The sequence below is a fragment of the Ceratotherium simum genome, chromosome 8 (assembly GCF_057802395.1).
Source record: "Ceratotherium simum simum isolate JZ-2026a chromosome 8, ASM5780239v1, whole genome shotgun sequence".
NCBI classification, from domain to species: domain Eukaryota; kingdom Metazoa; phylum Chordata; class Mammalia; order Perissodactyla; family Rhinocerotidae; genus Ceratotherium; species Ceratotherium simum.
Genome location: NC_141907.1, coordinates 2,495,433 through 2,511,615, shown reverse-complemented (window position 1 = coordinate 2,511,615; position 16,183 = coordinate 2,495,433). Strand labels below are relative to the sequence as shown.

Here is a 16,183-nt window from a genome sequence, read left to right as displayed (position 1 = left end):
ATAAGGAGTTACTCGCAAAAATGTATACGAAATAATGCCCCCAAAATACTTCCACACAATAAATTTCAATTATGTAAAAATTGAGTATGGAATAAACAAGGTCTAAAAGAGCAGAAAAATAAGACAAGTATCTGTCAAGAATGTGAAATTATGATTATGTTTCATTTCTAATGTTGGTATTTAGAAAAACAAACAAAACTATTCTACTTTTTATTCCAAAATCTGTCTTTGCCTTTATCTGTAATACCCAGTTAGGCTCACAGAAATCTGAGGAAAACTTGCTCCCACATTTTGCCAGGCCGCACTCACCTCTTCCAAGCTCTAAGTGTGGCTCAGACCCTTGGTGCTGATGCCAGCACATGTCCAGAATTATGCACAGTGGCAAAGCTGCTTCTTGAGGAACACGGAGGCTCCCACTGCCTCAATCATAACAAAATCACAAATAGCAGGGTGTGGATCTAAAACCTGATCTGGCCACCTGAGCATCTGGACATCTTTCCACCCGGCCCAGCAATGCCATGCAGCAGGAAGGGATCTCAAACCTTGCCGTGCACTGTGATCAGCTAAGGAGACTCCTCACAAACAGCAAGTGGCCAAGTACAAAGAAGGACCGTGAGAGATTCTACCCCATGTACCTTCATCCAAAACACTAGGAATGAAGATTCAGCAGTTAAGCAGGAGAGGCTTCTGAAGTACGAACAAAGGGATCTAAGGAAAGCCAAAATTGGAGCTAAAATGGGCCTTTGCCACAAAACAGCAAAACAGATGAACTCAGAAAAATAGGAAATGAGAAGTGAGCAAAACCACCTTTATCTACAAAGACCCAGGTAACAGGATAAGATGCGGCATAATCTAGTTACTTTTGTCCCAGATATAAAGATTTTCAGAGATGAAGTTACTATACATACCTTTTAAAAAAAGAAACATAACCACACCCCCAATTTCAGGAATATGAAGACCACCTAACGTCAATCTTCCTTAGATTGTGAACTGTTAGTTTTTTACTTTCATATATTTGAATAAATGTAGCTTTTGATAAATTTACTGAATGCAACTAAAAAACAACTACTTCTACGTATGTGTGATAGTCACAATAAAAAGGTAAAAAAAAAGAAACCGCATACAAAAAAATCAAAACATATAAAAACAAGTTACAAGGTCATCTGAAGTACAAGAAAAAAGAAAATTTTACTATTTTAAAAATCCCATTTAGATGTTTTTTATTTCAGTATACCTAACATCCGAATTTAAAACATGTTATACTATTTTGCTAAAATGAGTTATACATAGAGGCCACAGGCCACTGAAGACCTCTTAGTAAGAGCAGTGATTTTTTTTTTTTCTTTTTTGATGAGCAAGATCAGCCCTGAACTAACATCTATTGCCAATCTTCCTCTTTTTCCTTGAGGAAGATTGTCGCTGAGCTAATATCTGTGCCCATCTTCCTCTATTTTGTATGTGGGACGCCGCCACAGCATGGCTTGAGGAACGGTGTGTAGGTCCACGCCCGGGATCCAAACCTGAGAACCCCAGGCCGCCGAAGCAGAGCGTGCAAACTTAACCACTATGCCACCGGGCAGGCCCCAAGAGCAGTGATTTAGAGGCAAAATTGGTAGATCTGAAAGGCTGTGGGATTTAAATCCCAGCTCTGCCACTAACTTATCTGGCCCTGAGAAAGTCACATCTTTCAGCTTCAATTCATGGAGTAAAATAGGCTAATGGCAGCTCCCTTATAGCATGGCTGCAGGATAAATGAGACACTATATATGAGAAGTGCCTCAGAAACTGACTTTTAACAAGAACACCTACTGTTCATTCAACAAATGTGCAGCGAATGCCTACTATCTCCCAGCCACTACTATGGGCAAGAAAAGTCAAAGAAGTAAAATGAGGAAAGAGTATGTTGGATGACGCTATGGTCAGAGAGAGAAATGAACAGGGGAAGAGAATGTGGTGTATGGAGAGACGCAATCTTAGATAGAATGGCCAGGCAGGTCTCACCGAGAAGGTGATGTTACTAAAAGCTTGGACAAGTTTCACTTTGAGGGGACAATAATTGAGTATTAGTGGAGTAGAACACCAGATAGCCTTGAAAACAACAAGTGCATGCAGTAAACTGACACATGGAATAAGCACAAGCAATAACTGAGAGAAGAAATATAAAATAATGTGTATAATGACTAAAACTAGATAAGTTTCTGTGCATATCAAGATAAGAAAAAGATTTAAAGAAATGAAAACAAATGAACTTCATCAGACAATGTATTTCACTCAAGAGAGACACATGTTTAAAGGCAGGGCTATCTGTAACTCACTTTGAAATTCATTAGAAAACAAGATATCCCAGTAGCTGGATATACACACAATAAAGCAAATCCAGTGAAACCTTAACTGTGGAACCTGGGTCGTGAACACACGATAAGGCGTTTACCACACAATTCTTTTAACTCTCCTCTATGTTTGAACATTTCCTTATAAAATGGGGGTGGTGGAGGGAGATTACTGGACTTGGAACCAAAGAACGTGAGTGCCAACCCCAGCTTTGCTGCTTCCTAAGGCACCAAAGCAGCAAGTCATACACCCTCACTAAGTCTGTTTTTGCTCTTTCCACTTGCAAAGGTCAAATAAGAAAAAAAAGGACTCAGTGTAGTTTTAAATCCACCAATTTTCTAGAATAAACTGGGTCTAAGCTAATGTACATTTAAAAAACTGAAAAGAGAATACAAACAGAACTCCCCCCAACTTGAGGCTAAGACAAGAATCAGATTCAGGTGCTATGACATAAGCAGTGGGGGGTCATGAAAGCTTCTCCCCAAGCTGTTCCCTGGGCAGCGGAGTTCCATCCCCAGAGGCACTCCACTCAATGAGAAGAGATGAAACACAAACCTTCCCGATGTCCTGCAGTGTTGCCAACTCTAGGATCTGAGAGAGAACGTCCAAGGCAGAGCGCAGAAACCCCCCAAACTTTTCAGTGCTGTTCTGAAGATCCAAGGTGACCTTGGGAAGGCGGAGGGAGAGAACACGATTACTGGCACCGTCAAACACTGGTTATTTAAAACAAAGACACTTTGTCTGCTGCGGTGAGATGTGTTCCGCTATGCAGCCCCACACGCTCACCATCTGGGGTGTTTCTGTTTGTTTGTTTGTTTTCTTTTAGCACTAGGAAAATGCCTTGGAAAGGAAATTACTCTTCCAGATAGCTATATAAAAGCTGTTAGCTTTCAAAGGCACCTTCCAACTTATACTGACACTACTGAAAGAAATAATTCATAACCTTCTATCATAATGAAAACAAAAATTTAAATGTCCATCATAACTGGTATCTGATAAGCAGCATATCAAAAAATACAAAATACACGTCCTATTCCATATACATTAGGATCCCTGAGGAAAATCATTATCAAATGCAGACACAGTCTTTCAGTCTGGCTACAACAAAATATTAAATTAGTCTTAAGAAGTATTAAATTAAGAATCTAAAGGATTCAGCTTAATTAAGTTATGCAGCAATTCCTCAATTAAAAGACTGAGAGAATAGGTCAGGTCCAAAGATATAATACATAAGAACAAGGGTGAGGAGGAGAGATTGACTAGGAAAATATAAACTGACAAAAAACCTGTAAAAACACTACAATACACAGAAAGACATTTGCTCAGTGAAATAAAATCCAACCACCCACCATGAAAGAGAAAACAGTTTTTGGCCAAAGGCAGAGGAAAGCAGGCAAGAGACAGACACAGAAAATGAAAACGTAAGTGACCTAATAAATACCGTGACCACTCTATGTCAACCTGTGACCACTCTTATGTCAAGCTGAGGGTGTTTTCAATAGGCCAAAAAGGAAGGAAAAAAAAAATCCAGGAGTGAGATCACTGCAGACCCAAGGATGGGTGGTTCCATGATACCACGACCCAAGGGAAACAGGAGGGAGGGGGTTCAACTCAAGCAGGCACTGCCATCCTCTTCGTCCTCCACCACAGGAACGGAGCGTGGGGGGAGGTGGTCAAGGGAGAGTGTGGACAGGGAAGGCCTTTCTTGAACAACCAACAGAGTTCGTGAGGTGAATTAAGATCAAAGGGCTCTAAGGAGAGCAAAGCAGGATTTGGAGACCAAAGAAATAAACCAGGGAGAGCAAGGGCTGACAGGGGAGCCTGAGGGCCAAGTAAACAATCGGGAGTGGCAAGCTTAGTGGCTCAGCAAAGGGAACAAAGGAGAGGGAGAGGTCACTCCAAACACACATAAACCAAGCTAACCAGGGGGTACAATGGGGCTCAGGAGGCAAGAATCTGAGATACTAGGGAGGCCAAAATCAAAGGGGTACATCTGAGAGTTCAGGACATTCAAGAAGGAAAATGATAAAGAAGGAGCAAATGCTGGGAGCACTGGGAGGGGTCCCAGATTGGGGACGAGATGGGCGAAAAGAGGTGGAAAAGAAAGACCTTCTCTGTGCAGGATTTGAAACGTACCCTCCTCTACTTTGGGGCTGACATGAGAAACATTCAGCTAAACAGAGCCTCCAAATCTTCTGTAAAATGTGGTTGAAGATTTTTATCTTTCAAAATTGTTAATATCCTTCAGAAAAGAAGCCAGATAAAGTTTATAAATCGTTTTCCAAAAAATTGAGAAGTATCTATTAGTAACAAAAAAAGATGACTGTCTGGGCACACATTTATCAAGAAATGTGCAAGATCTATGTGAAATAATCTTTAAAAATTCTTTTTAAATTCTTTGAATTTCAGGTGCATCTGAGGTACATAGTTTTCAATAAACAAAAAAGCATCCCACACTCTGGACAAACGGACTTAACACCTAAGATAGCAATTCTCTCTAAACTAATCTACAAATTTAACATAATCCCAGTGGAAATACTCTCAGGACTCTTTGGAATTAGATTATCTTATTCTAGTGTTCACACGAAAAAATAAACAAAAAAGAATATCCGGAAAATTCTAAAGAAGAATGGGGGAATTGATCTCCTCAAAAACATGTTATGAAGCTACAATAACCAGGAAGTATGCTTCTAATAGATGAACAGATCGATGTAACAAAATAGTAAATGAAACTACAGAACCATGAGAATTTAGTATTTGATAAAGGTAGTATTTCAAACCAATTAGTGCAGAAAAAACGGATTATTCAGGAAATAGTGTCAGGGACAACTGGTTAGGCAGCTGGAAAAAATTAAGTTAGATCCATACTTCATATCTAACAAATAGCAGATAGAAAATTTTAAATTTTATTTATTTATTTATTTTCCCCAAAGCCCCAGTAGATAGTTGTATGTCATAGCTGCACATGCTTCTAGTTGCTGTATGTGGGACGCGGCCTCAGCATGGCCGGAGAAGCGGTGCGTCGGCGCGCGCCCGGGATCCCCGGCCCGCTAGCAGCGGAGCGCGTGCACTTAACCGCTAAGCCACGGGGCTGGTCCGAAAATTTTAAACTTAAAAAAATGAAAGAAAAAAAATGAAAAGCCCTAAAAGAAACCATGGAAAATTTTTCCTTTATAATCTCAGAATGAGAAAGTCCTAAGTATGAAACATACCTGTGCAAAGAAGAGTCAACATAGCAGACTGCTCTCCTTCCAGAAACCTGCTTGCAAGGCTGGCCCTGGGGGTGTCTGGGAATCTGGCGTAAACCGTTCTCTATACTGATATCACACTTCCCTAACTGAAGAGGGTGGCTCGCTGTGCCTGGATTACTTGAATAACAACATGTCTTATGCTGAACACCTGCTTTCCTCTTCGAGTCTGCAGTTTGGTCTGTGTTAGGCAAGGGAGCCTCCGCGGTCAGCATGCTGCTGCACTTTCACTGCTGGGGGACGAGGGTGCTCTGTGTGGCCCTCATGGAGGGAAAGCGCATAGGAAGCCTGCACATGGATCCCTCTGACTCCGCCTGTGTCACTGTCCCTTATGGTCTGGCTGTGTGTTCTTACGACACTGCTGTAAAAAAAACTCTAGCTGTGGGTACACTACATGTGAGTCCCATGAGTCTTTCCAGCGAATCTCTGAACGTGGGGGTGGTCTTGGGAAACCCAGACGCAGCACGAATAACCCATAAAGCGATCATTTCTCCAATGAAAATTCTAAATTTTTGTGTGATAGAAGCTACCATAAACAAAGCTGAAAGACAAACATGAAAAAACTAACTCGAACCCACATCCCAAAGGCCTAAATGACTTATTTATATGTATGGATATGCATGTATACAAGCTACAGATCTTACATCAACAATCCACTAGAAATTTGTGTATGTGTGTATTTTTACAAAAGAAGCAGTACCTTGTAGTTAGCGTGAGTAGCTTTCAGGACATCGTGCAATTTGAGGTATGAAGGAAGATGATAGAAACTTCCCAGTGATGAGGATTTATTTGCTGGAACAGGCCCTGAGGTATCTGATTGTCGAGAGGCTTTAAAAACACACACACACAAAATAAACTTTTAGATCAAAAGAAAACATGTGCCAAGTTTAAGAGATTACTAGCAATGATGAGTTTAAAGTATTCTAGTAGAATAAAATCCAAATATTTCCTCTTTTTGATTAGTTAGAAGCAACAAAGCAATTGACTAACAAACATAAGTAGAATCTGAATACCTCCCCAAAAATAATAAAATAAAAGAAGAAGAAAAGCAGTATGATGCTATTATGTGTTTTGGTCTGGTTGCCTGTTTGTGAATCAGAGGAACAACTAATTCCATGACCTGCGGCCAATCACACAAGCGCTCAGGGCCCAAGGCTCCCAGTCCAGGGTCATGGGCCCCTTAAGCAATCAAACAGGGATGACGTGTGAAAATGCCCTGAAAACTGTGAAGGACACACACATTACCATTAAACTGATATTAAATATTAAAATACCAAGCACTATATAAAACTATCCTACTCAAGTTGTAAAGATTTTTGACTTGGAATTTATTTATTGATTTATTTAATTTAATTTATCAGATTTATTTATTTATTTATTTAATCTATTTATTTATTTAATCTATCAGAAAGATGATCAGTCCCATACTGGTAACTTTGCCTTGGTACAGTTCTGAAGCTTTTAAGCTGGTAAATCTTCCTGCAGTACTACAGCCAATCCTTAGAAAACAGCATCTTTTAAAAACGTCTTAACATAAATGCTTTATAAGCAAAATGAATGGGAGAGTCAGGACCGGCCCCAGGCACTATCAGATGGTGCACAAATGGGTTTGGCGGGAGCACAAGGACAGACGGGTGGGCGTCTGGGATATGAGAGGTGGCCAGTCACCTCCCTCTTTGCCTGGGCCTCCCTGTGCCCACCAAAAGCAGCAGAGACTGCATAAACTGCAGAGTCACACTGTAACTCTGGCCCCTTCTGTTCTGAGACTTGCCCAGGTATAGAAGCCCCCCCGAAGCGTCTGTGAATTTTTCAGGTTCCCCTCACTCAGATGATTTTATCTCCACTTTAACTCTCGTTTAGAGCTTCCAAATGTAAATTTTCCATTTCCTACTTCAGAATTCTTCACATATATCAGAATCGACTATTTCACTGCACTACCTCTATTCCTAGCCATTCCTACCACCTCTTTTACTGAAAATCAGGAATCCTTTCCATCCCTCCTCTCAGTGAGAAGAGAAGGGAGAAAGCACAAGGGAATAAGAACAGCAGGTGAAGCTCCTTGCTATGGGCCAGATGCCTGCAGACTATCATGTCCGCATATTAGCAAGTGACACTTAGAGATGCTTAAGACCAAACTGTGGTCTGTATACATTTAGTAATTAATATTTAACATCTGAAATCACACTGGGGAAACTATTTCTCTGGCTTCATTGCTGTGTATTTTATTTCCAAAAATACCAAGTTATTAGGTTAACCTTGATGTGAATGTAAGCTTAAGTCCTAAATTTCTATAATATAGATGGTGCCCCCAAATCTCCTCCCTCTCTCCCCCTCCCCAGTCATCGCTTCACACCTGGACTGGCTTCATTGCCTTTCTTGGGACTCAGTGGTACAGAAGTCTGCTCTCCCGGTTCCTTCTCCTTTCCCTTTCGTCGGATTGGACTTAGAGAAGGGGGGTTTGTTAAAGATGGCAAGGCTGCCTAAAACAGAAAACAAGAAACTGTGAAGGAACTATAACTAATACAGAAACTGAAAACTAGTTTATGGTTTTACTGTTTATTGAAAAGAACCAACCAACACAACTCATTACTTTCTCTGAATCCACATTTACAGAGCTCAGATAGTGTACATATATCATCTACTTTAACCCACACAACAATCACATATGGTAGGTATTGACCCAGAGCTGCCTAACAGGTACGCTGTGAACAATTAGGGCTGAAAGGAGCCCACAGGGAGTCAGGTGGGACCTGACACCAGTGGAGCCCCCCGGCACATCAGCTCCAACAGCAAGCAACCAGGGCATTCTGTGGGAGCCATGACATGAAAAAGGGTATGAAGCAACGTCTTCAACTCCATTTTCCAAATGAGGAAACAGGCTCAGAGATGAAGTGGCTTATTCAAGGTCACAGCAAATAAGCAGCAGAGCCAGGAGTCAACACACCCAGACTATCCATGAAGCGCACACTCTCTCCAAAACTCAAGAGAGAAGGCAGAAGGCACAGGCTCCCACAGTTCCGTAGAAGGCAGGCGGCATGGGGGCAGACTGAAAAGGATGACAGAGACGTGGACTTCAGGTCCTAGCTCTGCTACTCATTCACTCCCCAGTCTTAGAGAAATCACCTTACATCTCGGAGCCTTGTCTGCAAAATGGATGTAATGGGATAAACGACTGCACTCAGGAGAATGGAGTGGAAGACAGCAGGGAAGGACTACAGCGAGACCAGGAAAGAGGCTGCTGCAGCAAGAAAACATGCTGAGGAAAAGGAGCCAGTCATGAAAGACATTGATCATATAGTTCCATTTATATGAAATGCCAGACTAGGCAGATCTATAGACACAGAAAGTAGGCTATTGGTTGCCTGGAGTTGGGGGACATTGGAGGGTTGGGGGGTGATAGCTAAAGGGTACAGCATTCCTTTTGGAGTTCTAAAACTGATTCTGGTGATGGCCAAACAACTCTGTGGGCATACAAAAACAAACTGAATCACATGCTTTAAATGGGTGAATTGTATGATATGTGAATTATGCTGTAGTTGTATATGTCAATAATGCTGTTTCAAAAAAAAAAGATACTGCTGCAGTACTCTAAATGAGATACTCCATCAGTTTGGACCAGAACAGTGGCACTGAACACAAAGAAAAGTATGTGTATATATAAGTATGTGTACCTATATGTGTGTGTATGCATCTGTACGTGTGTGTGCACATATACGTGTGTATACGTGTATAGGTACATGTAAATATATATGTGCATATAAGTATATGGGTTTTTTGCAATATATTGAGTAGGGAAAACAGAGGACTTGGTGAGCGAAAATGAAAATTGGGATAACTCCTATTTTCCTAGCTTGACAGAATACAAAGTGAGAAAACCAGGAGCAGGCACAGACTGAGCAGGAGGCTGAGAAATTGAGTTTCAGATCGTGTCTGCAATATCTGTGAATCATCCAGATAGAAGTATCCCATGGCAGTTGGCCACACTGGACTGGTGCTCCAAAGGCAGGTCTGGAGTCTCTGACATCTAGATACTGAAGACACGAGAGCAGACCTGACTACCTCGAGCTGCCCTGTCCAATTCTGGAGCCACTATCTACACATGGCTATTTAAATTTCAATTTAATGACAAAGAAAATTAGAAGTTCAGTTCCTTAGTTTTGCTCACCACATTTCAAGTGCTTAGTAGCCACATGTGGTTAGTGGCTACTGTTCGGGCTTTCCATGGTTACAGAGAGTTGTATTGGATGGCACTGGCCCAGAGAGTATGAAGAGAGAGGCCAACCTAGGACAGAGCCTGGAAAGCATTAATGGTGGGCAGAAAGACTAAACCAGGAAAGTGCCTGGGAAAAAGAAGGGGGTCAGAGAGAAACAAGAGACAATCTGGAAGCCAACCAGAGCAAATGTGGACTGAGTGGCGGTACTCAGCGGGGAAGTGAGATAGGACCTGAGAAGTCCCCATAAGATTCAAAGACTGATCTCGGCAGGAAGAGCTGCTATGGAGAGTGTTGGCAGAAATCAGACCGGCAGGGGTTAAAGAACGGATGGCCGGAACAGTGGACAGAGAACAGGGCAAAGAGGCCTCACAAAGAAGGCCAGGGTCAGAGTGGTGGGAAGCACTAGAGTGCTAAGCAGGGAGACAGGACTCCTCAGAGAAGTCTGTCACGAGGGGAGACTGGATGGTAACTAAAGGAAAGCGTGAAGTTAGAGAAGAGTTTTTTCAGATGGAAGAGACCTGAGAGGGAAGACACAGAAAACAGAGAGAGTAAGCAGATATAAGTGACCTGATCGATCTTAAGATCATCATGCAAGTAGTTTACCATTGGCTTTGAAGTTGACTTCACTGAACCGTACTTCACAGAAAAGCAAAACTGTTTGCCAACATTTCAGGAGATAGCAATTGAGTTACCTAAGCCAGCAACTTCAATTCTGAGCTTTCTTGGCTAATGCTGAAAGCCTAAGAATAAAGCCAGCTTTTTCCCTCTTAGAGGTAACAAAAATTGAAGATGATACCAAAAAGGCTAAAAATTGGATGATCACAATTTGGTGTTAAATTTAGCATCACAATATGACCAATTCTGTTCATTTAAAGCCAAAGAGAATAAGGAAGAGACGGAAGGTAAACAAAGGCGTGTTTAGAAGCCCTCGGAGTCATTCAGATGGTATTAAAACAGCTGCCCGAGTAACAAGTTACCTTTATTGCTGGTCCAGGAGCCACATCATCCAAGACATGTGCGCAGATATTAATCACCTTCAGCAGGTGGGAGAAGAGCTGTTCGACCATGGGTACCAGGGTCCGGTCCCCCAGAGCTGGCCAGACCTCTTCCTGTTTGGTGGCTGCTGGGTTGGCCTCTTCTTCACAGGTCCATGAACTTCTCAGAGATTTGGGGGCACTGGCTGTGACAGGGAGACATGTGTTACCTCTCCACCTCCACAGTGAGGGGAAAAGAAATTGCTTAGGGAACATAAGTCATTCAGACCCATCTACGTTGAGAGTCTGCAGGACATCTCCATCTGAGGGTCAACTGATACCTCAAATTCAACAGGAAATTGACATTCCCCCCTAATCTTGTTCCGACTTTCCATGAATGCCACCACCATACACCCACCCAGGATGTGACAAGCATCCTAGGCCTCTTCTTGATCTTTATAACCAAAGTTCGATTGGTGATCAAAGTCTACTGATTGTGCCTCCTTCACTCTCTTTCAATCTGTCTCATCCCCTACAATTTCACAGCCATTATCGTGTTCCAACTCTATCTCTTGCCTTAACTACGATTAACCACCTGAGTTTCCCTACCTTCTCCTCCAATCCACATTCAAGTCAGCTGAAGTCTTTCTAAAATACTAATCTGATTGTTAGTCCTCCTTAATGGAGCCTGATAACACTTCACACCCATCAATTTCAATGGGCCCCTGCTTCCTCACCAGCCACATTCTCCATCCTAGTCCTCACCCTCACTTGACATCCAAAATCACTTACATTTCTCAAATGTCACACAATTTTTCATGTCTCCAAGCCTTCACATGTGTTGTGCCCTCCATCTGGTGTGCCCTTTCCTGCCAGCTCATAAATCTTGTTTTCCATCCCAATCCCCAAAGGAGAGTGATACGGCCACTCTGCCTGCCACTGTCCTTTAGTTTACATATGTCCCCACCAATCTATATTTGACTTGAGAATGGAGCCCACACGTCATACTTTCTTATAGCCCTGGTGCCTGAGACAGTTAGCGCCTGGCACATGGTGCCCACTACAAGGAAATTAGAAATAAGTTTACCTAGAGCTAACTGAGGGGCTGGACTGACAAAGAGCTCCTTTAAAATACCTGGTACAGAACAGCTGCCTACAGTACACATTTATGCATGTCGGTAATGTCTGAAATTCTGACTAAAGGAACAAGCTGTGATCTCATATTTTTCCTTCATGTGCTCACCACCCCCACCCCTCAAAAGGAAATGAAAAGCTAAAGCCCTGGAGTCCCTGTTTCAACTCAGTACCAGTACCTGCAAGCAAGTTTCCGGCTAAAATCAAAGCATCTTGATGGGCTGAGAGATCCAAGGGGAACCAAGCTGATGACAGCAAGCTAAGGATCATCGCGGCCATCCCGACAGTACAGCTCTTTCGAGACTCATCTGAGGTGCTCAGGGGGGGCACTCTGGAGGCACACATTTGCAAGGTCAAATTACAGAAAAATTTTAAAGCAAACAGTCTTGCTTTCTCTTACGAACCAAGAGGTAGGCATGTCACTGTACATTTTATACCAGCTCATAAAGCAATCTCACTATGTTAACTAAAATCTTTCCTATAAACCACAGCTTCATAAAAATCACTTGAGAAATGACATCAGGTAGCAGATCTGATTAAAAGTATTAGAACTGTTTATTTTGATGACTTTTTAACTTTCTTTAAATTTTGACTTAGCACATTGTACTCCAATGCCAAAGTTGCTTGGAAGTCAAGTCTAGTGCTGGATCTATGACTAGAAACTGTACTAGCTCAGTGATTGCTGATAGAGGAAAGCAATCATTCTAGACCAGAGAACACAATCCACTTCAAGCAAATGTTAGTGGGCCATTCGGTGACACACACAAGAAATCTGCTGATTTACTTCCAAATGTGATGGTGAGTCGCCAAAATTTTTCTTGGTAATGGTACACATAATGAAAGCTTACTCCTTAATGCTGTAGAAGACTCAAAATTATTTCACAGATGCTATCAGGGCCATCTACTGGAAGAAAACTGTTTTTAAATAAAAACTGTTAATCTAAGTACAGTGATTCCTAAATGACACTCCTGTAGTTCCTCACGGTTTTGTACACTAGGTCACATTTGATTTCAAACAAAAAATGTTTCTAAATTTTTAACACACAGTGAATAATTTTAGAGAATCAAGACAATTAGAAAAGTCTTCTGTCAGCATATGCAAAGTTCTTTACATGAACCTGCACACCACACCCTCAAATCCTCCAAAATGCTTAAGAGTACGCACTTGACATCCACGAGAATTACAATGAGAATGACATTTCCCAATAGCTCCTATCACTGGGTTCCCACACAACTGACAGGGCAGAAGCAAGTAATCTGTCGGATATTTTTCCGAAAGGTCAAATTGGTAAAAGACTTAACAAGAAAGAAAAAAAGGATCCCAATACCTATGTCTGTATCACGTAACTATAGATACTCATACGCCGAGGAAAATACATACCCACAGTGCCAACCTAAGCTCCAAATGCAGACTGGAAAGGCAGTAGAAAGAAGACACAGAGCTTCACAGCACCCACACTAAGGAAGAGAGGAACAGTAAAATCACACCCACACACCAAAAAGTTTATAAATCAAATCTTTACCTTTTATAAAAAGTACAAACAATGAAAATAAAATTGAGATCTGTGCCTAATGAGAGGCTACCTGTCCCATCAGGGTACAGATTCACACCTGAAAAGATGCAGCTGGACAAGGGAAACACAAGTTTTAAGGGAGAGTCGGTTATATCCCAGTGAGGACAGGCCAGCAGTGGGGGGCTCCTTCTGCCCAGAACTGTAACTGTCCCGTGCTGCCCTGTTGGCCTGGAGTGCCCTCCCTCCTCTCCCTGGTCTGCTCCTGCGCTCAAGCCGACGAACGTCCATCTCCCTGACGAGACCACAAGAACCACAAGGGCAGGGATCCGCTTTGTTTTTACATCCCAAGCCAAGAACAGTGCCTGACACATGTAGGTCACAGTAAAAAGAAATAAATAAAGTTTATGATACTTTGAACAAATCAGAGGAAGACCAAACTACAGAGCCCAAACAATATTTAGGTTTGAAAGGCTCCTATATGCTTATGAAGACAGCCTAATCATAATTGTCTGAGTTTTCTACAACACGCAAGCATTTCTTCTGTCACATAAAATAAATGACAAGGTTAACATGATAATCAGCAAATTAACACTACTTCTGTATAATATTCTTTTTTTCTGATTATGAAAGTTATACTTGTTCATTTTAGAAAATTTGTGAATATCTGAAAAATATAAAGAAGAAAACAAAAATCATTCATAATTCTAAAATTCATTTTGGTAATTTTCTGCCAATCATTTTCCTGAGTATATGAGAAATGTATATATGTGAATATTACTTTTCATAACTGAGATCTGACTACACACAAGCGTACAGTTTTGTGTTGTGCATTTTTACACTCAATATTATAATCCAGATTATATTTCTCCATATCATTAAAAATTCTTCAAAGCATAATAATTAATAGGTGCATAACAAATATACTACCATATATACAGAATTTAGTCATAATCAGAATTTAATCATTCTTGGATTCTTGGACATCATGGTTCCTTTCTAATTTCAGCATCATAAATAATGATACAGATAATTACATTATACAAAAAGATGTGTTGGTGTTTCTCTGAGTCTTTCCCCTTAGTATATATTACATAGTCAGTGAGTCAAGTATAACAGAGATATTTTAAACTTCGCCTAATTACCAATAGAGATTATGGCAGTTTTTATTTTCATTTTTATGTCTTCCTGTATTGGCTGAATTTTTTTTTAAGTGAGCATGTATTACTTTAATATTCAGAAAAACACAGTTTTTTACATTCCTATTGGAATAAACCAAGATTTTGTTCATAGAAGCATAATTTCTTAGTAAGCCCCTCTTATAAGACTCCAATATAAGCATTTTACCGTTAAGAACTGACCATCCAAACTACTGAAAATTAATTTCATTAAGATCAACCCAAAGAGACTTACCGTGAGTGCTCGCGTGGTTGATGTGATTAGTTCATGAGAAACTGCGGCAACAACTCTTGAGAGGTTATTTTCCATAGTGACATCTGTTATGCTTGGTAGTAAGTTATAGCCTCTATATATTCTAATAAGAAAAATATGGAGACTTAAAATCTACTATTAAAGCTTATAATATTTTCAAAATTCAAATAGCAGCTAAAAGTTTAAGATTCAAGGCTACAAGAAGTTAAAGCAGTCTTGACTTTTAAGTCAAAGAAAGACTGGAAATAAATATGGTCATTATTCTGGAAAAATGGCTGAAATGATCCCCTCCCATCCTCCCAGTCTGACCCAAACACCTTCACTGCAGCACTGGAGCAATGCTCTCCTCATACCCTTGCCTGCAATCTCTCTACACCTCCAAAGCCACCCATTTTTCAAACTTTAAAAGAAATCCTTCATGAAGCTACTCCTGATTCCAAGACAAAAGAAGTCCTTTCTCCACTATAGGACTGCCAGGGCACTTTTTCCATATTCCATTCATGGCACCTATCAGTTTCAATCCCTCCTTGTAGTTACACACAAATTCTAACTCCCCACTATATAAATGAGGCCCAAGCAGGATTCATGTTTGATTCAGTCTTGTGTCCCTCAGCGTCCTGTCCACAGAGGCATTCAACAACAAAACTAAAGAGAATATTACTTTACCTTCTCACATAAATTCTAAAACAGCAGGTAGCTAAGCTGCAAATATAGATGCACAATCAGTAGCTATGTTTATCATCCAAGAACCAAAGAAGCGTAAACAAATGCCAAGAGGATAGCCTAAGTTTGGAACTCGGAAAACTTTCGAAGTAGTAGTTAGGAACCAATTTTAATGAAATATTATACTCATCTCTATTGGCATCTATACACTAATTTTCTGAAATGACATTTAGAAATAGCAATTTACTCAAAGCTTGTCAAATTCCTGATAATGAAATACTCTTACACTACTTCTGCTTATCGTAAAGGAATATTTATCTTGAATCTTTTCAAAGAGAGAAAATGCCAGTTTAGAGGTTAAAAAGAAAATCTGCTGAGAAGAAAATACGAAGGTGAACAAGCAATTATTTCCACGTGGGGGGCCAGCCCCGTGGCTTAGCGGTTAAGTGCGTGCGCTCCACTACTGACGGCCTGGGTTCGGATCCCGGGCGCGCACCGAGGCACTGCTTGTCCGGCCATGCTGAGGCCGCGTCCCACATACAGCAACTAGAAGATGTGCAGCTATGACGTACAACTATCTACTGGGGCTTTGGGGACAGAAAGGGAAAAAAAAAGGAGGATTGGCAATAGGTGTTAGCTCAAGGCTAGTCTTCCTCAGCAAAAGGAGGAGGATTGGC

The 16,183-nt window shown here is 41.1% G+C and overlaps 1 protein-coding gene across 5 annotated transcripts in view; it reads right to left on the bottom strand.

Annotated features, from left to right (window-relative positions):
• Positions 1–16,183, bottom strand: part of HTT (huntingtin) — a 158,067-nt gene that overhangs the window by 74,421 nt on the left and 67,463 nt on the right. For all 5 annotated transcript variants that reach the window (XM_087434841.1, XM_004432334.3, XM_087434843.1 and 2 more), the window contains 7 exons: positions 14,826–14,946; positions 13,283–13,359; positions 12,081–12,232; positions 10,771–10,973; positions 7,933–8,059; positions 6,280–6,407; positions 2,887–2,997 (listed from right to left, as the gene is read on the bottom strand). In XM_087434841.1, coding sequence (XP_087290967.1) covers positions 2,887–2,997; positions 6,280–6,407; positions 7,933–8,059; positions 10,771–10,973; positions 12,081–12,232; positions 13,283–13,359; positions 14,826–14,946 — 919 coding nt within the window. The remainder of the gene's footprint in view (positions 1–2,886; positions 2,998–6,279; positions 6,408–7,932; positions 8,060–10,770; positions 10,974–12,080; positions 12,233–13,282; positions 13,360–14,825; positions 14,947–16,183) is intronic.